This window comes from Melanotaenia boesemani, chromosome 21 (genome assembly GCF_017639745.1).
Source record: "Melanotaenia boesemani isolate fMelBoe1 chromosome 21, fMelBoe1.pri, whole genome shotgun sequence".
NCBI classification, from domain to species: Eukaryota; Metazoa; Chordata; class Actinopteri; order Atheriniformes; family Melanotaeniidae; genus Melanotaenia; species Melanotaenia boesemani.
The window spans coordinates 15,551,556-15,577,262 of record NC_055702.1 but is presented as its reverse complement, the minus strand read 5'-3'; the positions used below and the strand labels follow the sequence as shown (position 1 = coordinate 15,577,262).

The window sequence follows — 25,707 nt, the reverse complement described above, 5'->3', positions numbered from 1 at the left end:
GCTCTGACTAAAACACGGAGAAAAAGATAAGTAGTGTGCTCAGGGTTTCAGCCATGAACACTCCTGAGGTAGAGACAAGTCAGTCCTTCTTGCTAGGGATGCACCAATCCACTTTTTTCACTTCTGATACCGATGTCGGAGTTTTTGTATCGGCCGATACAGGAAAACGGTACTGAATTACATAACAAATTATGTCTCATTGTATGGAAAAGACTGGGATCTTACTCTTGTGCAAGGCAACATCAGACTTGACTTAGAAATTTTTTTCCTAATTTTTAAAAACAAACAGATATAATGTACTGAGTTACTTATTTATTTAACAACTGTGCATCAGTACAGCAATCTTAAATCAATTTTAACAATCTTAAATAAGCTTCACGGGCTTGGTCAAACATGTAAAAATATAACAAAACTCCTGGTTCAGTCAGTGCAAGTAGGAGTATAACAGCTTAATGTAAAAGAATGAAGTGCTGAAAGTGGGGAAAAAAAACAATACCTCGACTACCTTGGACAGAATGGTTGAAATGGTTCAGTCAGTGCAGTTAGGAATTCAAAATCCAATGTAAAATAAGTAATAAAGGCACTGAAATTGGAGGAATAAAACAAAACGACAGTAGCTCCACTAGTTTGGTAGATATTCAAAATAAAAATAAATCAGCTCTTTACAATGGTTTAGTGCAAATATTAATTATTGTGTTTGTATTTATTTTGAACTCCATTAGCTGTTGGTGTACAGCTATTCTGTTATTTCTTCATCTATGCTCCACATCAGTGTTTAAAAACTAATCAGCCTGTTATTTACCTTATTTAAATTTTGGCATGTCTGTTCTGACTCTCTTTGGTCGCAATTCACAATTTTCCTCCTCACCGATGTGCAAAGACACATGCGCACGCACACGCAGGTCAGCACACTCCCACCAGCTGACAGGTGAGAATGTGGGGAAGAAATATAATATAAAATAACCAGGCTTCACTAATTTACCCTCCATCCCACCCATAAAACTGACGATTGTAGTTTTATTTAACGTTTACATCTATTCATCAGTGTCTCTGCTCTATCATACTAATCGGTGGTCTAACATAGATTTAAACTGCAGCTGGGTCTCTCAGCTCTGCAAGCCAGAGAGAGGTGCCGCCGCACTTTAAATCCTGAAATTAAACATTCATTACAAAAGCTGAATAAAACAAGCTTCCCTAGCTTGGTTTAAAAAAAAAAAAAAAAAAAAAAAATCAGATAGTCCCAACTTGCCAAGCTTTTTCACACCCGTACAGTCACCTGCTCAAGCAGATTCCTCAAGCTCCTCTGAACACTCGCTGTGCAGGTTTTACACGGAGCCGTTGAATGTGTTGACTGAGGTAGTGCAAAAAAGTTCCAGATGGCTGATCCTTCCGCTCACTTCTCTTTGAAAACAAATGTGAGCCTCCCTGTGGTGTGTCGTTAGTGCATGATGTCACTCAAAGCGCACAGCATAGAATTACACTAAATAGCTCTGCGCCTGTAGATTGGGCCCATTGTCACCAATACCCAATCCATTATTGGATCGGTGCATCCCTACTTCTTGCAGCATTCCTGTGCATTCTTCCTGAGTTCTGCATGATTGCCTATGTTGGCCAAACATTATTAAATGATGGGAGGGAATTTTTTCTTTGAGAAAACACTCCTGAAAAGGATCTTAAATCTCACATCTCACAAAATAGTGTACGTTATGATTTTGGAGGGAAATCAGTCAGTTTATAAATTCCCATTTGTATGCTATAATTTTATTTTGTTTTCCTCCTTTTTGTAGAGCCATGACAATATCTACGATGATCCCTACCAGCCAGAGGTTGACTCACAGCGAGAGGCTTCATCTGGTGGTGGAGGGGGAGGTGGTAGACGTCGGCGTGGCCGAGACCACTTTGCTACCATCAGGACTGCCTCCCTGGTCACCCGTCAGATCCAGGAACATGAGCAGGGTTCGGCCCTTAGAGAGCAAATGTCTGGGTAAGCGCATAGCTGAATACTTGTTTAGTTTTCATTGTTAATGTATTAACAAAAATATATATTTTAATATGATGGGTTGTGAATCAGGGAAGGATTAAAGGTCATATTGTTGTGTAATACAAAGAAAACTTGATTCCAGTATCACCTTCTAAATCTTTAAAAAGATGTTTACCTAAATGTCTAAATTTCACAGAAAACAAACAACCTAGTCGGGAACGGAGTCATATAAAACCTGTTTCTGTTGGCACTTACTCTCTTCTTTCCAAATCTCTGTTAACTTGTAGGTACAAGCGAATGCGGCGGCAGCACCAGAAGCAGCTGATGGGTCTGGAGAACAAGCTGAAGGCAGAAATGGACGAGCACCAGCTGAGACTGGACAAAGAGCTGGAGAGTCAGAGGAACAACTTCTCAATGGAAGGAGAAAAAGTGTCCAAGAAGCACCAGGCTATCCTGGAGAAGGAGGTGAGCTGGTGGGAAAGTGAGTGTTTGAATGAAGAAAATTGACGTTTGTTAAAGAGAAATGTGGGATGAATGACACAGAAGGAGAAACAGCTGTACACTTTGTCTTAATAGTCTGCAGCAGTTTAAGTCGCCTTATGCATTTAAAATGGTTCATGTTCAAATTCTTTTTATTTTTTACGGCTTAAATCCTTGTTTATTGAGATTGTTTTGCTTTTTCTTTTTCAGGCGAAGGCCGTTCTGACTGAGGAGAAGAAGTTCCAGCAGCACATACTGACTCAGCAAAAGAAGGAGTTGACCAGTCTGCTAGAGTCCCAAAAACGGCAGTATCGTCAACGCAAGGAGCAACTCAAGGAGGTACCTCTGAGTTGGGTGTCATTATGCCACCAATGTGCTACACCACTGTATTGGAATCAAATCAAGGCTTTTTTTTTTGTTTGTTTTTTTTTTGCACACATTGATAACTTTACAGAAGTTCTTGATGTTTGATATCCTAGATATAAAGATTTCATGTACTTTCACTCATGCAACTTAAACTGAATCCTGCATCATCAAACTTGAAGCTTGATATTACTGCGTTTGAGCCAATATTTAACCTTTTTTTTTCTATTTCTATTCAAGGAACTGAATGAGAACCAGTCAACACCAAAGCGGGAGAAACAGGAGTGGTTGGTGCACCAGAAGGAGTGTCTGCAGCAGCTGCAGGCGGAGGAAGAGGCAGGCCTGCTGCGGCGCCAGAGGCAGTATTATGAGGTACAGTGTCGTCAATACAAGAGGAAGATGCTGCTTGCACGGCACAACCTGGAGCAGGATCTTCTCAGAGAGGTATTATTTAGTTTTACTAATAAAATATCAACTAATTTATTAATTTCTTTAATTTAGAATGTATTATGTGACTTTTGAACACAACTTAAGATTACTGAATATCATGCTCTGCATTTAATAAATCAGTAGTGATCACAGATTTCAACCCTACATTAAATTTCCTTTTCAAGGATCTGAACAAAAAGCAGACTTTGAAGGACTTGGAGTGTGCCATGCTGCTACGTCACCATGAGTCTACCCAGGAGCTGGAGTTCCGCCAGCTGGGTTTGGTGCAGCGTACACGGGCTGATCTGATCCGCACGCAGCACCAGACAGAACTCACCAACCAGATGGAGTATAACAAGAGGCGCGAGCAAGAGCTGCGTCAAAAACACGCCATGGAGGTCCGCCAGCAGCCCAAGAGCCTCAAAGTGAGTGAGAGCACCCAGAACCAGGGGTCTCCTGAGGAGAGAGAGAGCGAGTCAACAGAGAGTCCAAGCAGCAACTGGGGCGATGAAACAGGGCTGATACAGGCGGAGGATGAGGAGGATAGCGAGTTGAAAGAAAACGAGGCAGGACTGAAAGAGATGTGTGATGTTGGGGATGAACTTGATGGATCAGTTTTAGATCTGAGAGATAATGAAGGTTTTAGAGAAGGAGAAGAGGAGGTGGAGAGAGCAAGTTTGTCTGGTGAAGACGCAAGTCCGAGGATAAATGATAGCAGAGACGATGAAGATGAGGGATCAGAGGTGAGGGAAGTAGAAGGAGTACAGTGGGAATACGAGGATAATCACAGTAAACCTTCACAGGTAGACATTGATGAAGAGGAAGAAGAGGGCCGAGGTGTGGCCGATGGTTGTCCATCAGAGCTCATATCGTCAGTAGCCTCAGAAAAGAGACGGCCTCGTGAGCGAGATATTGATGAGCTGTCGGAGTTTTACTTCCCTGACACCCTTGAGGAGCTAGAGCCCACTCCCCTCTCACCTCCTCCCACCCCACCGCCTGCCCAGACTTCTCTTCCCTCCCTTTTTTCTCATGCCATCTGCCTCCTTCTCTCCCTCTCTGCTGCTGCACAGCCATCCAACCTCACTTTTCTTATGCTCTCCATCTTTCTGCTGTCCCTCCGCCGTTCTCCACCCCTGCCTTCAGTGGCTTCCCTTATTCTCTCTGCTGAGCTTGCTTTTTTGGCCCTCTTCTTCTCCTACCTCCTCTTGCGCTCCTGCTGCTCCCTGTCCCTCTCCACCTACCTGTCACTCAGTCTTTGGGCTAGCAGTCTCTTCAGTTTAGGACTCTCCTTCAGTTTGGGCATTTACTACATCCCCATGATTTTGATCTCAGCCTCCTTCCTCAGCTCCCCCTCCCTCTTCCTCTCCCTGTACTTGGCTGTGGTGTTGGTTGTCAGGCCAGCCCGTGACTTCTTCCAGCATGCACCCCGCAAACTCAACCGTTTGTGTATGCGCATCTTTTTCCGCCTGCCTCGGCCTCTCTTTGCTATGTGTCAGTCAATAATGGGCGGCATGGCTGAGCGAAGCCTTTATGAGATGTTTCCCAAAGCTGGGCGCAACTGGGGTGTGCGCCAGTCTAAAATTCCAGTTTCCCTAAAGAGTTTGCCATTAGAGTGTCAAGCTCGCTGCAAAAACACTTCCCATGTGGCCAAAGGCCTCCTCTGGGTTAAGCGCTTCAGTGGACGCCCCCTTGGGGTCCTGGCAGACTTGGCTAACACCGTAGTGATAAAACTAGCTAGACAAGTTCTCAGAAAGCTGCCACTGAATGTTCGAAAGAAACTCCAAACTCTGGGCCTCCTGAAGAAGGAGGTGCCCAGCAGACTCCCTCGACTGCTTCCCCGGGAGGTCAGAGAGAAGAGGCAGAGGGAGAGGAGGAGAAGAGAGAGGGAGACACAGAGGAGGCAAGAGAGGGAGAGAATGTTTCGCGAGGAGGCAAGATGGGAGTGTGGGTTGAGGCGAACTTCATCGGGAAGGTTTGTCAAGGGGAAAATTCGGCCTTGGAGATAGCAGGAATATTAGGAAAATGTGCCAGTGATGTGTATGCGGAAGCTTGGTCATGATCACGCTCTGCATTCCATTGTTGGAACATTTTTGTGTTAATGGTTTGGGCACACATTTGATAATTCCCAAACTGGTTTGTGGTCACATTTATTAAAGATGAGCCTTATTTAAGTTGCACTCATGTACATGTGTACATCTGTGTGCATTGGCTGAAGTGATTTTGGCTGTAGACGTTTATGCAGATATGCTCCCAGGCCATGCTGTTGATTGAGACGGCGCTACAGACTTGAACAAGCAAACAAACCTGGAGTTGCTGTACCAGTCCTAGTGAAGTTTAAACATTTTATTATTGTGCTTTTTGTAAAAGTTCCTTTAAAGTTTCTTTAATTTGTTCTTAATTTGTAAGACAAATATTTTTATGGTTAATTTTGATACCATTTTTTGTGCAATCTTGTTTTTTTTTTGTTTGTTTTTTTGTTTTGTTTTTTTCTTTATTGTGGTCTTATTTTATTGGGCTCACTGTTTTCTCAGTGCCTAGAACAAATTTTACAGTGTTATACGGCTCTATGGATAGGATTTCACTTCCCTCTGCTAAATACTGTGAAAACCAAACAGATACACAATAACTTCACTAACATCCCTCTGAACACTAGCTGTCAGTCAGTATAAAAGTGCAATAAACAGCCGAGTAGAAATATGTTGGACCATTATGAGATGCTCTTTGAACCCAAGTGCAAAATGGTTGGCAGAAGGTCTTTAATATACTTACTATAATCAGCTGGAACATAAAGTCAATCCAGATAAACCAGGGCCTGATTGCTACATGTAAATGCTGGATCTCATGCTAAAGCATGATTAAATACACATATTGATACAGTTTTTATACACAGATCTGGCAAAAACCATAATCTTTCATATTCTAGTTAGATATGCTATTTTATTGCGCTTTATGCAATAATTTTACAATTTAATATGAAAACGTTAATCCCATATAATAAGAATAGTGCCTTCTTGTAACTGTTTGCACAAATGTTAGGCTGTTGTGAAGTGATTTTAAAGTCAAGTGAAGACAAGGATCTGAAAAGCAGGACATATCCTTGACTTGTCAGAGTATAATAGAAATATAATAGAAGCTTATTTAATATTTCAGTGAAATTTAATTTATATCAAGCTGTGCAGGCAATCTGATGAGACATACAGTTAAAGATGAAGACTGATGAAACTACTGAATGTGAACGTGAAGATGGAGCGGCTCCCTGTTAAATGAAAGCAGACATCTAATAGCAGCAAACTTTGATTTAGTCTGTTTCCCAAAGTTTTTTTTTAATTTTTTTTAAATGCCAAACAAGGGAGAAAAGTTTACTTCAGATTATGTGAAAAAAATTAACTCTTACTAATTAGTTTTGCCGGACTTTAACCTGTAAAACATCAACAAATAGTAAAAACCCCACTTTACAGCTACACTTCTTAAAGTTATGCAGTCGCCAGAAACCAAAGACATTCACTTACCAATGATAGAAAAAGCAGAGACTGTTTTTATTGTGAGAGGCTGAAACCAAAGTGTTATCTTGAATTTACGTCATTAAAGCAGAAATGTCTCAAACACCAAATTGCTCTTAGACATGCAAAGAAGTGGGACACTCATGCAGGGAAAACCTGGCTGCGTAAAACGCATCCATGCTTAGAAATGCAAACTATCAAGGAACAAAAAGCCATGTGTGTTGCAGAGCCATTTATGCGGAGGATTACTGAGTAGAAAAGCTCAGTCTTGACTGTAAAATGACCCAGGGGAAATGGGGGAACAAGTAGGGCACTGTTTTTATTTTTTATTCTCAGTTGACCTGCATTTGGGCAGCTGAGCTCTAAAAGAGAAATCACACAAACGTTTTGTTTGAATGTACCTTAAATGCCATTGATTTACATTTGTGTTATTATCTGTGTATGTTTACATGTTGCATTCTGTTGATACACCGTCTGTTATATCATCTTAAATTAGTTTTTATATTTAATTTATGCAGTATTTAAAAGACTAGTACTGCATTTTGTTCAGCAGACATTTTGTCGTCTCTTATGCTCATTTTAGCTGCATGAGTGTTGGCATACTATATGGCTGTGTGTTTGCAAGCATATAAGGAGGAAAAAGCCTTTGTCATACCTAGATTTTTTTTCTTTACACAAAAATAAATTATTTTGTGTTGAAATCATTGTCTTGTTTGTTTTTATGATTTTTCCATTATTGGTATGTCTCCATTTGTTTATGGTTTTCCCTTTTTCTGTCAGCAAATCTTATTAGAGATTCCTCATACCATTTTTCATCCTGATTATTCCTGTTTCATCACATATAATTCCTGTCTTGCCCTTCTCTTTTGTGTGTGTATATATATATATATATATATATATATACACAGAATTGTGTTAAAGTCTTGAGTCATACCTTATTTCTGTATATTGATGGGAAATTCTTGAAATGTTTGCAGACATAAATAGAAAAAAACTATAAAAAGCTGTGTTGACTATTCCATTAAGCGTGACAGTCAATACAATATATGATATAACCTTATCCTAATCCTAATCCTTATTCTTCACAGCTTGAACCCCTTCTAGACAAGCTTTTTTTAATCATTTCCATAAGTATTCTTTGGGAATAGTTCTCCAGGTTTTTAGAAGAACTTTCCAAAGCTCTTTATTTGGTTGTTGGATCCTTTTGTTCTGTTCTCTGTCTAGATGTTGCTTCAGCAATGTTAAAGTCTGGATTCATCAGAAATATCTCTCAGTTTTCACTCCGGTTCTTGTGTATTTTGACATACCTCAGCGTTTTATCCCTGTTCCCTTTCTTTAAAAAATGGCTTCTTCACAGTCACCCTTCTGTGGAAACCACCTCTAAGGAGGCTTCAGTGATTTAATGAGGATCCAGAAGCATCTCTAGTTCTGTCACATTTTTGCTGCTCTATGTTTGTGTTATTTTTAGCATTTTTCATAGATGCAACAAAGAAAATGGAAACAAAGTGTCTTTGTTACAGGCAGCTAGTATCAAAATGCCCAGAGACGACATCTAAAATGGGTTCCTTGCTAAATTTTCTGTTACCTGTAGACGTAACACTGTCTCATCACAGGCAGGTGCCTTTTTATGTTTGAACATGGGAATCATAGGTCAGTGATAAGTAGCTCAACAAGGGAAAAAAAATTATATATATATAGTACTGGTACTGTTTTTCCTCCAGAAAATGTAAAACATGCATTATATGTTGTAAATGGATAAACTTGATGCATAGTTTACAGTGTTTTCCAGTTTAAATGACAACTCATTTTTAATAGTATTTCTATTGTGTTGTTAAAAACACAGGCTGTAGCTTTGTTTAATAGTATATGTTTTATCAGAAAGTGAAATAAGTAGCCAACAGTAATCACATTTATTTCCTCCTGAAACAGACACAGTTAAATCTTTAGGCTATCAGAGGTAAAGTGTAAAAAGCCTGCATTAGTAAGAGTTCAGATGGAGCAAAATGGCAGGAGGTGAAGTCATTTCACAATCAAACGTTAACTATCAAAAATTTATAACACTAGTGACAAAACAAATGAAGTGTCTTATCCCGTTTGTGTCAGTGTAGAAACCTTTTTTAACTTTATTATGGTCACATCTGGATCTGATCAATCCTAAACCCCAGTCACATCAGAGAGCTCCTTTCATTATTTTTCCCTGTGTGCAGACCAGCATCCTCTCTGAGAGATCACAAAGCAGTGAGCTTAGAGAAAATGGAATAAATTCTCCTGGAGAAAAAACAAAAATCAAACCTCGTATAGTAACAAATTATGTAAGAAGCTGTATTTATGGGATTTGGGGGCTTTAAAGCTAAGGTTAGTTTGGATTTTCTGCAGACTAATCTAAATTACAACATGAACCAGTGTAGCGGTCAAACATTTGCTAGCTTTTTATCTTTAAAGTTGACATTACTAGTAATTCATTTTCATTTTTTTCCTTGATTTTCCATAATCAACCCTCCCATTACTGCTATTCATTTGTTTCTGAAACCACAGAAGCACTTGAGCCCAGCTGCCTCTATCATCTCTTCTCTCTCCAGTCCAAAGAGCTTCAGATCAAGCGTCAGTTCCAGGACACCTGTAAGATCCAAACCCGTCAGTACAAGGCGCTGCGCAACCATCTACTGGAGAACACGCCCAAGTCGGACCACAAAGCCGTGCTGAAGCGGCTGAAGGATGAGCAGACTCGTAAGCTGGCCATTCTGGCCGAGCAGTATGACCACTCCATCAATGACATGCTGTCCACACAGGCTGTGAGTAAGGCAAGGAGACGTCGTTCACTTCACACTCGCACCACACCACCAGTGCTGTGCCTGGTTAGGAGGGCCGTCCTGTCCTGCCCATCCGCCTGCCTGCTTCCTGCTTTCCTGTCTGCCCGCACGCCAGCTAGTATCCTTCTGGTCCCCCGGTTTTAATCTCTGCCTGAACTCACGCTTCCCAGTTGTATGGCTGTTATGACCCATCCTGCTCTGTGGAACTGCTCTTCCAACACATTTTATTCTGCTGAGTTTTTGGAAAGATTTTTCAATTTGTATATATATATATATATATATATATATATATATATATATATATATATATATATATATATATATATATATATATATATATATATATATATATATATATATATATATATATATATATATATCTCGCCAATTATTGTTGGCATTATTTTTGAGTAAGAAGGTCTAATAGAAAATTATCCGTCTCCCCGTAATAAAAACTCTTCGCAAAAGGCTGTGATCCAGATGAAAGCCAAAATGTAATCACATGTTACTCAGCTTCTGAGATTTCCTGAAGTTTTCATCCAAATCCGTCCTTAACTTTCTGAGTTAAGTTGCAAACAGACAAACCAACGCCTCCCAAATACATGACCTTTACCTTGGCGAAGGTAATGATCTCTCATGTTGCTTGTGTTACACCATGTATGTGCATCACACCAACCATGGCTTTTAATAAAACAAGCATCCTGAGACAAGCTTATTTCCTTCTTTTTCAAAGATTTATGTTAAATTCTATAAGTCATTCAAATTAAAATCTAAATTTAGAGACCCCAAGTTGCCTAGGCAACATAAAGAAAAAGATTAAGCCACATTATTTCAGCTGCCACTGAATTACTATGTCAACTATCTTCAGACTTTTTGTCAGTGTAGTTTTGAGATCCTCAGGTGTCTCTTAAAAAGTGCAAAAAAACATAAAAAAAATCACGTATTAACCAATTCAAATACCTTTTTGTCTTTCTTCCTGTTTATCAACATTAGCAAGTATTTATTATGAGGAGTAGGAAACTGACAGCCTTGACACAAGACAAGATGTGCTAATGAATTTTTTAGCACTGTGAATTAGTCACTAAATTATTGTTTATTCATTTCCCAAAGTCAGTAAACAAACTGATTGGTTTACCAGTGCTGGATAGTGTCAGGATTTACAGTGAATTTTTTACATTTAGCTGTACAGCTGGAGTTAAAATAGACCCAACAACAATCTTTTCCCTGTGGCTGAGATTACCTGGCTCATTTTTCCATGTGTGAATGGACCATGTCTTTGTTGTAGGGCTTTGTTTTCTCTCTTCACAGCTGCAGCAAGCATAGAAACTAATAATGCAATACCTGTTTGGAGCAACAGTAGATTTGGATGTTGAGAATTAGTCAGGATTAGCTATTGTGGATCGAAACAGCACATCCGGTAGAGTTAATTATATCATTAATCCAAAATTAGATTAAATTTCATTATGGGTCAACAGGCTTTCTTAATAGCTAAAGTGATAACATTTATTTTGAAGTCAAATTGTTCAGATAATACATCCCACAATAACTTTCACTGATCCTTTAAAAGCTTCCCTCTGTTATCCACTGGTCTCTTAGTACTCATGCACACGCAAATCCCGGGCTTTTAAATGAATGAAACATAGTAGGTAGAGGATGGACCCTGACAAAATGTCACTTCGGTGACGTAACCTTCTGTGCGGCTTTAATTACCTTACATGGCAGCGGGCCACGTAACCCCAGTAAGCCAAATCCCCACTGCCCTTGTTCATCCACTCACATCCTGGCTGATTAATTTCTGTTTAAATAAAAGCTTATTTTGGAGGACTTCATCCATGCCTGGGAGTCATTCTATAGAACAGGCATCACACACACAGGTCAAAGCTGTTCCTATGTGTTTCTTATATAAATATATTTAGACCATTTTGGAGTGTTTTTTTTTTTCAACAACAAAGTTTAAAATGATAACTTATCACTCAGCTTGGACTAAAACTAAACTATGATTTTATCTAATAATCTCTCACATAAACTGTATTTATTTTGAAACGTGTTAATTTCACCCTCTTGATGGTATTATACACAGGCACACACTGATCACTGACGACATAGATCAATCATAGATCCCGTCCTCTGCTCTGTTGTCTTCCCTCTTCCCTCTTTCTCTGTCAGACTCTCAAAACCTTTCCTCATCAGCACTAATATATATAAATAGTATTACTACACAGCTGTGCCAAACCATTTTTCATCACATTCTCTTCTTTTTCTGCTTCTTAGCTGCGATTGGATGAGACTCAGGAAGCCGAGTACAAGGTGTTGCGGATGCAGCTGCAGCAGGAGTTGGAGCTGCTTAACGCCTACCAGAGCAAGATCAAGATCCACACTGACACGCAGCACGAGAGGGAGGTTAAGGACCTGGAGCAGAGGGTGTCCATCCGCCGGGCCCTGCTGGAGCAGAGGGTTAGACTTCTATCAAATCAAAGCTCCTCAGAGTATTCATGAACAGGAATTCATTTAAACTAATAGATAAATCTGCAAACTGGATTTCAATCAGTCTTCCAAGTGAGGTGACATACTGTTCTCCTTCCACTAAAATCCATTAAAACCTTTTATTTCTCAGCCTTTGAAGAAAGTAGAAACAATAAAAACAATTAATTTAAGATGTTAAATGTTATCAACTTCACCATTTTGTTTATCGGTATTATTCAAAAACTTGACTATGATGGTGCAACTTTTATGTCACATCAGGCTGAAAATAAATGTTGCATGAAATCTAAATGGGCGAATGATTAAACTATGACAGATAAATTCTAAAATAGTTTAAAAGCTGCGCTAGTGAGCTGTAGATGATTTTCGGACTTTGGTGGCCCCCAAACGAAAGCTACTACAGCATCCGTCTTGCATCCTGTCTCTTCTCTGAGCTGTCTCCAGCCAGTAAAAGTCAGTCCGTTGTTGACTCTTGCGCTGCCAATTTCTTTTATATTTTTCCTTTTTTTTTTTTTTGTTAGTTTGTTTTTGCTAAATCAACTACAGTGCAGATTCGAACAGTCTGTGTGTTGATATCCAGTTGCTGGTGTGTGACTCAGTGCTGGAAATCTTTGGGCATCATGTGACCAATTTGTCACATGATGCCCAAACGATAGCCAAAATTAGTCAGGAGCAGAGTTTTATGTAGAGATGCTTTAAAGACCCAACACTGTGCTCATGTAGAGGTTCTTAACTTTACATTTAGATCTACAAAGAATGCTTATATAATAATAATGTTTACAAAAATATGTTTCTCTTATTGTACTCAGCTTCAGCATCTCTTGATACATTTTGTTTGAAACACTATTTTTGCTCCTGTCTCTTTAAGAAACCACCTCACCCACTTACTAAAACACTCAGTTTACCCTGATTGGTTTACTTACTGGTCATTTTTTGCCTAAAACATGCACAATTGTTTGACAGTTTAAGAGCAGTATATAGTGTAGTCTATAGGAAAGTTTAAATTCCTTTGATGTGGATTTAAAGCTTTCTATTTGCAGACCTTACACAATATTTATATGTCTCCTTAATACGCTTCTCCTAGATCGAGGAGGAGATGGTGTCCCTGCAGAATGAACGATCAGAACGCATTCGCACCCTCTTGGAGAGGCAGGCCAGTGAGATTGAGTCCTTCGACTCTGAGAGCCTCCGTCTGGGTTTCAGCAACATGGCACTGTCAGGTATCCCCAGTGAAGCCTACCCCAAGCAGGGCTACTCCAACGCTCCACCCTCCAGCTCCCGCTCTGCTGGCCACTGGAGCCACGGCGTGCACCAACAGAACACACCCTCCCAGCAGCTCTCCCGTCGCAGCCACAACAGCAGCAGCAGTGGTATCGGAAGCGGGGCAAGCGACCGCAGAAGCGAGTCCTCCTCTTCCTCCCACGGTTTGGGAATGGCCCTTGGGCATGGGCGGGATGGCAGGGAAGTGCACCATTCATCCCGCTCCTCTGCCTCCTCTTCCTCCTCCTCTTCCTCTTCGTCTTCCTCCCATCACCAGCGCCACCACCTGCCCCAGCACTACCACCACCAGAGCACACCACAGCTCTACCGCGAGCGGGAGAGGGATCGAGACAGGGAGAGGGAGAAGGAGAGGGAGCGGGAGTGGGCTGGAGTGCGAGGCTCTGGCGGCGACCTGGCCCACCCACACCCCCTGCCCTTCTCCCATCACCTCCCCTCACGTTCTTCCTCTCAGTCCCTGGCCATGTTGCCTCCCCCACCACCCGCTCCTCCCTCCATCTCTGGCCCATCATCCTCTTCCTCCTCCTCATCCTCCTCACAGGGGGGGATATATGGAGGCGGCGGGCTTGCCGTGCGTGGTACACCCAACCTGATGGCCCTGAGGAACAGCCCCCAGCCTTTGAGGAGGACGGCATCTGGCGGGGGGCCTGGGGGCTCTGGGGGCAGCGACGGTGTCCTGAGCCGAAGCACCTCAGTTACTTCCCACATCGCCAACGGTTCCCACCTCTCCTACTCTTAGAGAGCAGGAGCATCCATGGTGGTAGCAGCAAGAAGAGTGGGATTCATTTGGAAAGGTAGCTATCACAGGTTGCATCTCAATACTCTCAGCTTGCCACCTTTCTTTCCTTCCTGAACAGATTCAGCTCCTAAGATGCCGACGATTTAAGGGAGATCCTTTTCTCTTTAAACAGCAAAGAAAGTGCAAACTGACATTACTGAGCTGCACCCTGCCTCTTTAGACTCAGGGTGGGTAGAGAGGGTTTTTTTTTCTCCCATTCTCACAGGAAAGAGGAGGGGAGGGATGTGGACACCTGTATTACCACCAGATAAAGGTGATATTAGATTTTAAAAAAGAGGATGTTTCTGTTCAATGTTTTTATCTTTGTTACAGCCTGTATAATTGTGTGCTAGGATGTGTGAACGGGGAAAATGTTTAGCCTTTAATTCCTCACAGGGCTGCAGAGAGAGAGAGGGGGGACAGCAGCCATGTCTTCTTCTATGATGTTCTTTGGAATGGAGAAAGAGAGAGGACATGGGAGGAAAAAAAAGGAAGGTGATGTAATGTTGCATCGTGTATGTATCTAGTCTGTAGTGTCCAAATATTATCTAGCAAGCAATCGTATTGGACTCTAGAGAGAAAAAGAGGATAATTAAAAAAAAAAAAAAAAAAAAAAAAGATGGTTTACTTTAACTTCCAGTCTGCTGGAGTTTTGAAAACACTTTTATTGATTTAAAACTGCTGTTTTCTTTTTTGTATTAAGTGTGTAAACACAACAAAAACAAAAGAAAAACCCACAAAAACAACTAAATCAAGTTGCTTTGAACGTCACCAATGCCTTTAAGCTGTTCTTAAAGGGATGTGCATCAAATTTTTATTTGATGACTGTAGGAGGATTTCAAACTGAATACAAATACACAGAATGTTTGTAAAGTCAATAGACTCATCTAAAAAGACAGCGAGGATGAGGAAAAATATTTCTGTCGACATGTACAAATACATTTAAAAAAAAAACTTTCTGGCATTCATGACATATTGAGTATCTAAACAACATCTGTGTCTACAGGAGTCACTGCAATGCATGAGATAGATGTACAAAAAAAGGAACATTTGTAAACATGATCAAGCATATTTGAAATGTAACGTACCTGTCTAAGTTTCACTGGCATTTAAGATCACTTGTCCCACATTTTTGATCTTTACTGTACATATTTATGGGAATATGAAAAACAAAAACAAAGAATTTGCTTTTATAGAGTAACAAAGACGATGATAGTAATTTTGATATATTCAAATGAGTATTGAATTCAAGATTTAGAGCAACAACTTCAACTGCATTTTCTATAGGTGTCAATATTACCATATCTAATCCTGGTGTAATTGTTGTTGTAATCATGTTCACATTTTTCTTGCGAGAAGCAAAAGGGCCCACTTTTACTGTAAGAAAATTAAGGAAAAAAATGGAAAAACAAACAGAAACAAATCTGATAAAAAAAAAAAAAAAACTGTTGCAATGTCAGGTGTGGTGTGTCCTCAAGATATTAACGATTATTAATGAGGGATTATTAATAATTGTTAATGATTTATGTATGTGTGTTGAGCAGTAAAGTCTACTTATATTGACACTTTTTAAGACAACAAACAGAATTTTAAAAAACACTCCTGCAGCAACAGCCACACACCACTGCTCACATGAACTCTGACCTCCTCCTCTGGACTCTCAATTTAAAAAAAAAAATCAAAGAGCGAAAAAAAGGCCACTGGAATGTAAATGCTGGTTTTCCTTTGTATTTATTTGTTTGTGAGTTCAGGATTAAATTAATAATCTGACTGCCGAAGTATGCAGTATGCAGGCAGTGGAAGAAGGTGGAAGAGTGCAGCAGTAGGAGCAGAAGAAGAAGAAGAAGAAGAAGAAGAAGGAAAGGGACGGGCCTCGACTGAGCAGCTGGGAACGTGCCCCCTCTTGTGCCGGCTCAGCAGCAGTGACCGCAGCAGCCCGTCCGCACCAATCAGTGTTCGATAAAGTTTCTGAGGCCCAAAGGTTTAATCTCCGCTCTTGTGGGCTGCCATTAAGTTGAAGGAGATCAGAATAACAGGACTTTTTTTGTTGCTGTTTTTTTTTTTTTTTAAGATTATTATTTAAATTAAAAAGAAAAAAAGATAATCACCCTGCTGTTTGTATGACTCAGAAACACCAGCTCAAGACAATTCCCTGTATAACTTACTACTTTATGCTTGGTTGGAATCTCAGTGCATGCATAAACTCCTTGTATAAACGAAGACTGGCAGGTTTGGGACAGCCTTCCTTGTGTGGAAATCAGTGTGGTTGTGTTTTTAGACTGGTTGACATCAGTGTCTGAACAGGAAGTCACCGTTTCTGCATCACATCTGGATGAAGCGTTATGGATGAGGATGTAACGCATATTTTGTTGAGATTTGGGGGAGGGGGTTGTGTTGACATGCCTATTAGACATTCACATCAAGAAGTTCCAAGCTTGCAGAGGGGAAGGAAGAAGGGTTAATACTTGTGTTGGAAAAGAAATGGGGTGTTTTAAAAAGTCATTTAAAAAGATAATAAATTGATATTAACACATTAACTTGACTGGATTTGAGTTTATACTTTTAATTACAGTGTTGTGAATGTATATGGTAACTAATTTGATAAATTCAAGTTTTGAAACCATAAAGACTTCAGTCACAGTTTCTTCTATATGAATATTTATCCATTTTCTCTGATAAAACATACGTCTTTTGGTTTTGAGTTGCATCCAAAAATAATAAACTTTAATTTTAGGAAGCAGCAATAAACACTTTGCAATTATATTAACCATATTAACCAAATTAATAAATAATCATTCTAGAAAATGTTGGAGGAAATTGATCACTTGGAGAATGTGGAGCTGTGTTTAACAGTATTTTTGGTGATGGATTGTCTGGATTTTTTTTCTCAAATAATAATCTGTTACTGTGTCCCTGGGTTATAATACAAAACGTATCACAGAATAAACAACAAAACCACAGCAGTATTTCACCGAAACTCAACATTTTGCAAAATTCTTTTTAAGAAAACAGTAAAACAAGGAGCACAACTTGGACCAAATTTAATTATTCCAGAAAACATTATTATTAGGGGGGTCTCCCATTGTGTTTTAAGTTTTTTTTTTTAACTATTTAAGTCTACTTTATCTAATAATTTATTTCTCTTTATTAATTTTATTCATTTATTTAATTCTATTAAGTATCGAATTATTTATTTATCTAAGAAATGCATTTTCTGCTTTCTGGTCTGAAAATGTGTGGCATTTGGTATTGTTACGGTTTTGTACCACCAAGAAAAATCGTCACATCTTTATTTTAAATAAATAAATGATGACATTGGTACATCTTATCTTAGTGTGTCATAATGACAGACAAAACAAAAACATAAATTTTGTTTTACTATAAACTGAAATGACCAAAAAAAAACATTTGAGAGGCCTGAAATCTCCTTGAAATGAGTTGTATTATTATTGTTTGCTTCTGTATGTTTCATCTTTTGTGTGTATCCTGAGCTGCTATTCGTCCTGACTGTAACTGACTCTGACATCATTATTATGGGCTGACTGGGAGGATCTGTTCGCGCTGCCTTTAAGATGCGTCTGTCATCTCTCCGTTAATGGAAAGTCATTCTGGTTGTTTTTTTCCTGTGGTGCAGCTCTGTTTAGTCCAGCCTGGTCTAGGAGAAAAAAAAGGAAAAGAAAAGAAAAAAAGAAAAACGCTGGAGTGCATTTTTTGTCGGCCGAAAATCCAGGAAGGAAGGGGAGAGGACGAGCTCCGCGCGACAGACGGAAATGAGGGGGGTGTCCAAAGAGGAAACTCTATCCCTTTAAGAGCAAGTGGGACATAGCGGTGCTAGAAAAGGAGAGGAGGGGGAGAAGAAAGAGGAATTAAAAAAGAAAAGGAAGAAAGAGACAGGGAGGGAGGAGGGAGAGCGGGCGATAAAAAAAGAAAGATGACATCCTCGCAGCTGAACGGCCGAGGTGGAGCGATAGGCTGCGGCCCGGCGAGAGCGCCGCTCGCCGGGGTCAGGGCTTGAATCTAACAACGAGGCTTCGACAAACACCCGATTGGCCTATTGAGGGAAATCGGAAAAATAGATGCATAAATTAAAAACAAAGTATGACCTGCTATGCTACCAGATACGTGTGTTATAACCCATGTTTGTTTTCATGCGTAAAAATGCATTTATTTCACGTAGATTGTTATATGTGTATTGCTAAAGTGTAATACTTTTAAGATGCGGATTTTTGGTTTTGAAAGCAGTTTTTACGTGTGATATTGCGTTTTAGCCAGGTTAGTGTTAAAAGAATTAAAGTTAAAAAACCAAAGTCAAAGAGAAACGGGCCGTTATTGGACTTGGCCTGCTCCACTCTGCCTGTGGACTGCAGCCTGCATTAGTCAACAGCTGCGTGCATTTTAATTGACAGCACTAGGCTACCTCAATGAGAAAAACATATTTTTGCAGACGGCTTTATTCACGTTTTTCAAGAGAATCCAGGAGCCCGTAGTTTCTGCTGCAGGACAGGCGACTGTCAGCGCCTCAAGCATCGGTGGGCCGATCCACACCATGCAAAGGCTGCTCTCCACGATTTCAATCAGGAGCTGACTTCATAATCTCCATCGCTGTGGCGCAAAATGGATGCTGCTTGGAGCAATTTTCTCTTCCAGGTAGGCTTGTTGGTCAAGAAATGCAGGGCTTTTTCTCTCTTTCTTTCGTCTACAATGCGCATTTCCCCACACAGGCCTTTTCAGTGTGTGTCCATCAATCCTCATATCTCGTGCTACTGCGTTGCACCTCAACAAGATAATGCTGTGACTTCTGTTTACATTTGATGATGGCCTTCTCCTTGCTTCTCCAGAGTACTCCCACCCAAAACCAAGTGGAGGGGAGCCTCCAATCAGAGCTCATGCAAGTGCATACGAGTTCTCCCCAGACCCCACCCACAGAGCACATTGCACAGCCTCCTTCAACTGTGGACACCACTGCCCTCAGTGAGGAACCCCTGCCTGGTGAGGAACACTCCTCCCCTCTCTGCACCTGTGGAGCTCTGAAAAGATAAGAAGTCTAAACTGGATTATCCAGTACCGGTTCTAAAGTCAGTCAGGTGAAAAAAAAAAAAAAATACACTGAAGAGACTTGACACACAGAAGCTATGAGGGCCATAAAACATTTAATGATATAATCAGCTGCATTTTTTCATGTACAACAAATGTTTATTGTTATAAGCAGAGATAACCGTGTTGTTATTACACAATTTAAAAATGAAATAAAACAAAAAATACTACATTTCTAACCATTGAAGTTGCACATAATTGTTCTATGATGCTACGAAGTCAAGGTCTGAAACTAAAAATAGAAAACTGACTCAGTCACGTGTCAGGAAATGAACCATTAGATAAAATGTTCACAATGATTCCACCTGTCTGAATGTAACTACTTCTTAGTTGTCGTCTATGGGCCCTCCAACAGTACTTGAACCACCGCATGCAGAGTTTATAGTAATAACTGAGAGAAATTAATGCATCTAGTAGAGAATGTTTGACCAGAAGAACCAATCTGATGCACACAGATTTTTAACTATTTGTTCACTTGTTTTTCAGTGAATGGTTGCTCATGACTTTATGCTGCAGGATCTTTCCACTCGGTTATTAAGTGATTTCATGTTCCTAATCAGCAGTGTGCTGCATCATTCATTGAGTCTTAGTGGCTCAGATAGATAAAATGTTATAAGTTCATTTTGCAGCTGCAGCTTACTGTCTGACTATTAAATGTGAAAAGTTAATACAAACTACTAAAGAGAATTTGAAAAAAAAAATGAATTGAAATCAACTCTATTTTTGTTGTTTTTCCCGGTTTTCTCGGGTCCAGTGAAGCCAGTGTCTCGGCCAGGCCGCGTGCAACACATCTGTGCCATCTGCAACAAGCAGTTCAAGAACAACTACAACCTGCGGCGGCACCAGTCGGTCCACACTGGGGTACGCATGAAGGACAGGGCCAGAGAGCAGGCGGAGGGAGCAAAGGAGGGAGCAGCTGGCCAGTTGGTGGCGGCGGCAGCGGCCCTGCCGGCGATGGCGGTGGGGGCCGGAGGGAGGGCAGAGAGGCCCACTGTTCCCCTCTCTCTGCTGCATCTCTCCGCAGCTCCCCCTCTCGCCCCTCCCGGCGTGCTGGCGGGTGCCCAGCAGCCTCTCCTGGGTGGTCAGGATGGTGAAGGGGTTGCTATGCCAAACGTAATGGCTAGTATTAACCCCCATGCTCCGCCTCCTGCTGCTGTCGTCATGGCCACAGGGGCGACAGTACAGGTGGGTCAGGGCCTTGTGGAGACGGCTGTCGTCAACCCCAAACCTTCAAGCATGTTGTTTCTTAAGCTGCCTCACCACGAGGAAGGTTCTTGCAAGCAGTTGCTAAGCGTCACCTGCTTCACATTGACTTAAATTTCTCTGTGTGTTAAATTTCATGAGAATCCATGAACAGTAATCAGTTTTGGGGCCAGTAAAAGCTATCCCAGTGTTCGGTACTGGTCCCCAGTTTAAGAAACACTGTGCTAGAAGACCCCCCCACGCTCCCCTGCATGTTCTCTGTAACACAACTGTGCACAAGCAGATAAAAAGTTAAAGTCTAACATCAGCTGTCAAGCCATGACATGCAACTTTGGTCATCAGATCAGTAATTTAATCGGCCACTTATCTGTATGTATTTGCATGGTTTCACCAACAGATAGAAGTCTATTTCCTATCATGCTATTTAATTCTGGGCAAACAATACCTCAGATCTAAACTCTGTAGCGTGTTTATCTGCTTGTTTGTTTACCCTCAGCGACCCACAAATCCCAACCCGAACCCTGTGAGGAAGAACCACGCCTGCGAGACGTGCGGGAAGGCCTTCCGAGATGTTTACCATCTCAACCGTCACCGCCTGTCCCACTCGGACGAGAAGCCTTTCTCCTGTCCTATCTGCCAGCAGCGTTTCAAGAGGAAGGACCGCATGAGCCACCATGTGCGCTCCCACCAGGGTGGTGTGGAAAAACCCTACATCTGCCCTCACTGCGGCAAGGCCTTCTCCAGGTGATGTGAAATGAAAAGCACAGCTATGCAGCTAACCTGCAAACCGCCTCATGTTTTAACTCCTGTTTTCTCTTTCCAAAGGCCTGACCACCTGAACAGTCACGTCAGACAGGTGCACTCCTCAGAGCGACCTTTTAAATGTCCAGTGAGTCATGTTGACGTTTTCCTGTATTTACACAGCTTTTTAATTTGTTCTTTGGCAAATCTGTCATGATTTTTAGAGTTCTGTATTAGTTGTGTATGAGAGGTTCTGTCCACCTTTCTTCAGACTTGTGAGTCAAGCTTTGCCACGAAGGACCGCTTGCGTGCACATATGATTCGTCACGAAGAGAAGGTGCCCTGCCACATCTGTGGGAAGCTCCTGTCAGCTGCTTACATCACAGATCACATGAGGGTGCACAACCAGTCTCAGCATCATGCCTGCCACCTCTGTAACCGCAGTAAGTACACATGATTAGATTGGTGTGTGTACTGTAAGTGCATATAGGTTAATTAGACGGTATGTTTTGATAATCCAAGCATAAGCTAAAATGTCTTCAGCCTGAATCCTGTGAGGATCTATCCGTCTCCCATCTTCCATTTAGTTTCCTGTTGTCTTTCTACTGGCAACATGATATAAATGTATACAGTATTGGATTGAATCCCACCCTGTAGGCAAAATCTTATCTTTTTTTAGTTGATTTCTGTGAAAGATAATCGATTTGAACTACATTCAGGAACGATTAGGTGCTCATTTTCAAGATCAGGCTTCAGTGTGACTGCTGCTTTTTCTACAACCTTGTCTCCATCATAACTCCCGCCTCTCCTGTCATTCATCAGGCTTCACCACACTGACTTACCTTCGCGTTCATGCCCAGAAGCACCACGGGCAGGAATGGAAGGAGAGTCCAGGGGGCTTTGGTGGCACGGCCTCTGGTGGGGTTCTCGTCTGCCACTTGTGCGGCGTCCACTGCAAGACACCCACCCAGCTCCAGGGGCATATGGGCACCCACAGCAACAACCAGGGTGCACCCAGCCCTGTCACCTCTAATGTGGCTGCCAGCAGTTCTGTCTCCCTTAGCAACATGGTGACAGGACCTACTGTCTATGTGACCGGTAACACGGTGGTGGACCTGCTTGTCACAGACTGCTCTAGTATTGCAGCACCACAATCCCACAGTTAACGGTAGAGAGCTAACCCGAGTCCTTGAGAAGAGGGAAAACATTAGAGAAGGCTGAAATTACTTGTAGATGCTGATCCAGTTTCAGTTTAGTCATGTTCTCATTTATGGTCAGGGTTAGGCATAGGGATGGGGGAGATTAACACATGTGAGCACACAAGGACAGTTTCACCTCAGTGCTGCAGAGTAAAGTAGCAAGTAGGAAGAGTCGTATTACTAAACTAAAGTTGTGAAAAGAAGGCTGCAGCAGGTTCACTGACACTAATGACAAACATGGATGTGTTGTCAAGTTATTCCTGAATGCTCTTGTTCATTTCAGACTCCAGTGAAACTGGTTTTATGAGCATCTGCTGTACTCCTCTCCCCTCTCAGGCCTCTCTTTGTCTGTCCTTCACCTCAATCCTTTTTGGCAATGGCTGCTCTCTGCAAGTGCACCAAGTACTGTATATCTCACACCAGCTCTGATCTTACCTCCATTTTTGCAGCTCAATTAACTGAGAATCCAAATGGCTTGTGTTAAGTTGCAGGGAGAGAATAGCTCTCAAAAAAAAAAGAAGAAGAAGAAAAACATTAGAAGGGAAGTTGTGTGTTTGGGTGTGTGTAAGTTTGGGCTCCTCTCACATGTTTTTTTTCTTTCACAAAATGGAGATCAACATTTGATTTGAACTGTAAAGCTAGTTCACTAAGTCTTTACTAATGTGTTAATTGATCAGGACAGAAGACCATACTGCACATGCTGTGAATGGTATGGGATTGTGGGATGTGTATTTGTTTCCTAAAGGTACAGAAACAAACGGAGGGTTGTGTTCAGGAGAGTCAAGCACCTTAAACTGTTGTATTCAGTTAGGATCAAGGTTTGAGCTTTCTTGGATTGTCTTGCTCTGAGTCTTCCTTTCTGGGTTTGGCCTTTAAAAAAACAAGAAAGAAACAACTGCTAATCAACACTTCAGCCTCTGACATGGCAATTCTTGCACCTGAGAACTACCTTTTGCATGAAAACAAGCTAGCTCGGTCATGCTTATTGTTAGGGAACTGTCATGGCAAAAGAAAAATTTAGCAGTTCCACTAAGTTAGTTAGCTGTAAACGATAATATTTATGAAAATGTTGCTTTTATTCAGACATTTTTGACATTGTTTGCCATTCATTTGATTGTAACTGTCATTGCCATAGTCCTCTGTTCTCTCTATGTACCAGTCCAATGAGTGAAACTTATGCATTAGATTTAGTCATTTAACTCTCTGTATAGCACACGTTTTGAACGCAAGTCATTGTCGTTCTGAATCAATCATGTAACAAACGGCCACTTGTTCATTGGACATTTTAGTTACTTTGAGTTAAATTGTGAAGGACGTGTGGTGTCGAAAGGGCTTATAAAGCTACGAGTCAGGCAAAGAAGCATAATAAGGGTTGGCAACACCATGCAGTATGCTGTAAACAAATCCTGGTTTTGTACTGGAGTGCTTTTTCAGTTCTGTGTTAATATGTTACCTTGGAATTTGTAGAGTTTTCTTTCTTTCTTTCTTTTCTTTCATTTTCTTTTCTTTGGGAATGTGTTCTTCCTGTTGAGAAATTAGTGATTTTATTACAAGTTAATTTTAGGTTGTCTTCATCACACTAAGAAAAAAAAAGATAACAATACCTCTATTCTAGGATTCTGTACAGCTCTTGTGATACATCTTAATGCCTTATCGTACTCAACTGCATTTTAATTCTTTTATGAAAAAATATTTCAAATCTTAGTCATGGATTCATTAAGAATATTAATGGGATGTATTTATATTTATATTTTTATATTTCTCAACAGTATGCATGTCTAAAAAGGTTGTTAGTGCAAAAAAAAAGTCAATGATGCTTACTACAGTCATAAATATGTTTTTTTTTTTTTTTGTAGATGAAGTAGAGATCATGTTATTATTTTGTAATTTGGACAATTTAAAGTAAAAACAGGAAACCGGAACCGTTTGGTGTGCTGATTTATTTCACCCATTTCCACAGACAAGTAAAATGTGTCCTCAAGAAAACACCTGAAGGCTTAAAGAGGGAATGAATCACACATTAACACCACAGTCACAAATCTATGAGTTTGTCCTGGACATCAGCTCGCAGGCAGACTAGATACAGCACAACTGAACATTTATACGATCTATGTAATCACAAGTAACTCCCTTTTTCTGCCAAAATCAGGACATTAGTACCAGATCCTTTGCGTCATGTGGATTGTGGAGTAGGGTCTTTGTATCTGGAGAGTTTGGAGACTGAAACTGAACACCTCAGACTCTGTCGTGTAATTTGAGTCCTTCCTAAGCAGCTTTTATAGGGCCCAAAATAAAATGGGTGTGACCGGTGTGCATACATGTTTAAGTAGGTTACAAGCAGCTGGTTAGCTCAGTTGGTAGAGCATCATTCTCCCATGTAGGGTTCAAATCCCCCAGGGGACAAATATTAACACCTTCCAGTTGGGTCTTTAGGCAAGACCCTTAATGCCACTGCGTAACCATTGCAAGTTGTTTTGGATAAAAGCGTCTGCTAAATGACTGATGTAATGTAACAAGTGTGAGAGCAAGGATGCAGGTTTCCCAACAGATCACGAGCACCCTCATTCGCTTTATCCGCCAGTGGTCTACATATTATAGCTGAACAGTGTATTTGCATGTGGTTCAGTTATAAAGCCAGTCTTGTTTTCTAAAATGTCACAATTTAGGGCCTAACAGTAAATGTGCCTTATTTAAGCAGACATAATGCATGACTATTAAAAATTTAGTTCAGAGTGTATCAAATGAGATGATCAAATCACCGTGCACTGTGACCATGTCTTAAGCTAGAGGTTATAAACCACCAAATGGAATTTAAATAACTTCAGAAGTACGTTTCACATTTATAAGACAGCAGAACAGAAGCGTTTCTTAGAAATGTTAACTTTATTTCAGCAGCAAGAAGAAGTTCCTAGTGTTTCTCTTTCATTTGATTCCAGTAATGATTGTTGATGTAAGCTTGGCGCATCTGTGCATCACACCTGGTTTATCAGCTGCAGGATCATTTTAGTTTTAGTGCACCATTCTGTTTAGTGCCACCAAGTGCATTGCATTGGCCTGTATCTTACATAAACAAATACTGTTGTGACACTGTAATGGGCAGATGACTGCAGCTGATTTTTTTTTTGGTCACCTACTTATTAAATAGAGTGAGTATAAATACAGCTGTTCTTTGAAGGCTTCAGAGGTTTGCTAGAGAACATCAGTCAACAAACAGCAAGGATCACACCAGATACATCAGGGATAAAGTTGTGGAGAAGTTTAAAGCAGGATTAGATTATTAAAAATATACCCATGCTTTGAACATCTCAAAGAGCTCCTTTCAATCCATCATCAGAAAATAGAAACAACTGAAAACCTGCCAATACCTGGC

General features: G+C 40.8%; 2 protein-coding genes across 6 annotated transcripts in view; both read left to right on the top strand.

The window, feature by feature from the left end:
- The window catches only part of taok2b (TAO kinase 2b), a 29,465-nt gene extending 12,828 nt beyond the window's left edge, over positions 1 to 16,637 (top strand). The window contains exons 13-20 of one of the 2 annotated variants that reach the window (XM_041973276.1): positions 1,788 to 1,984; positions 2,269 to 2,446; positions 2,672 to 2,800; positions 3,065 to 3,268; positions 3,439 to 3,678; positions 9,333 to 9,545; positions 11,835 to 12,017; positions 13,129 to 16,637. In XM_041973276.1, coding sequence (XP_041829210.1) covers positions 1,788 to 1,984; positions 2,269 to 2,446; positions 2,672 to 2,800; positions 3,065 to 3,268; positions 3,439 to 3,678; positions 9,333 to 9,545; positions 11,835 to 12,017; positions 13,129 to 14,061 — 2,277 coding nt within the window. In that variant the 3' untranslated portion in view covers positions 14,062 to 16,637. Of the gene's footprint in view, positions 1 to 1,787; positions 1,985 to 2,268; positions 2,447 to 2,671; positions 2,801 to 3,064; positions 3,269 to 3,438; positions 7,455 to 9,332; positions 9,546 to 11,834; positions 12,018 to 13,128 lie in introns of those variants that run through there. The other variant, XM_041973275.1, reaches the window with a different exon arrangement.
- A 1,010-nt stretch (positions 16,638 to 17,647) lies between these two features.
- mazb (MYC-associated zinc finger protein b (purine-binding transcription factor)) lies at positions 17,648 to 24,210 on the top strand. Of its 4 annotated transcripts, none has more exons than XM_041974250.1 (8): positions 17,648 to 18,196; positions 18,600 to 18,747; positions 18,939 to 19,089; positions 19,949 to 20,379; positions 20,894 to 21,141; positions 21,223 to 21,286; positions 21,410 to 21,581; positions 21,961 to 24,210. In XM_041974250.1, the coding sequence occupies exons 2-8, from the start codon at positions 18,715 to 18,717 to the stop codon at positions 22,302 to 22,304; spliced, it is 1,443 nt and encodes a 480-aa protein (XP_041830184.1). In that variant the 5' UTR covers positions 17,648 to 18,196; positions 18,600 to 18,714; the 3' UTR covers positions 22,305 to 24,210. The 4 variants fall into 4 exon arrangements, with proteins under 4 accessions (XP_041830184.1, XP_041830183.1, XP_041830181.1 ...); XM_041974249.1 differs by having other exon boundaries at positions 18,569 to 18,747; XM_041974247.1 differs by having other exon boundaries at positions 17,648 to 18,747.
- Positions 24,211 to 25,707: the final 1,497 nt, after the last annotated feature.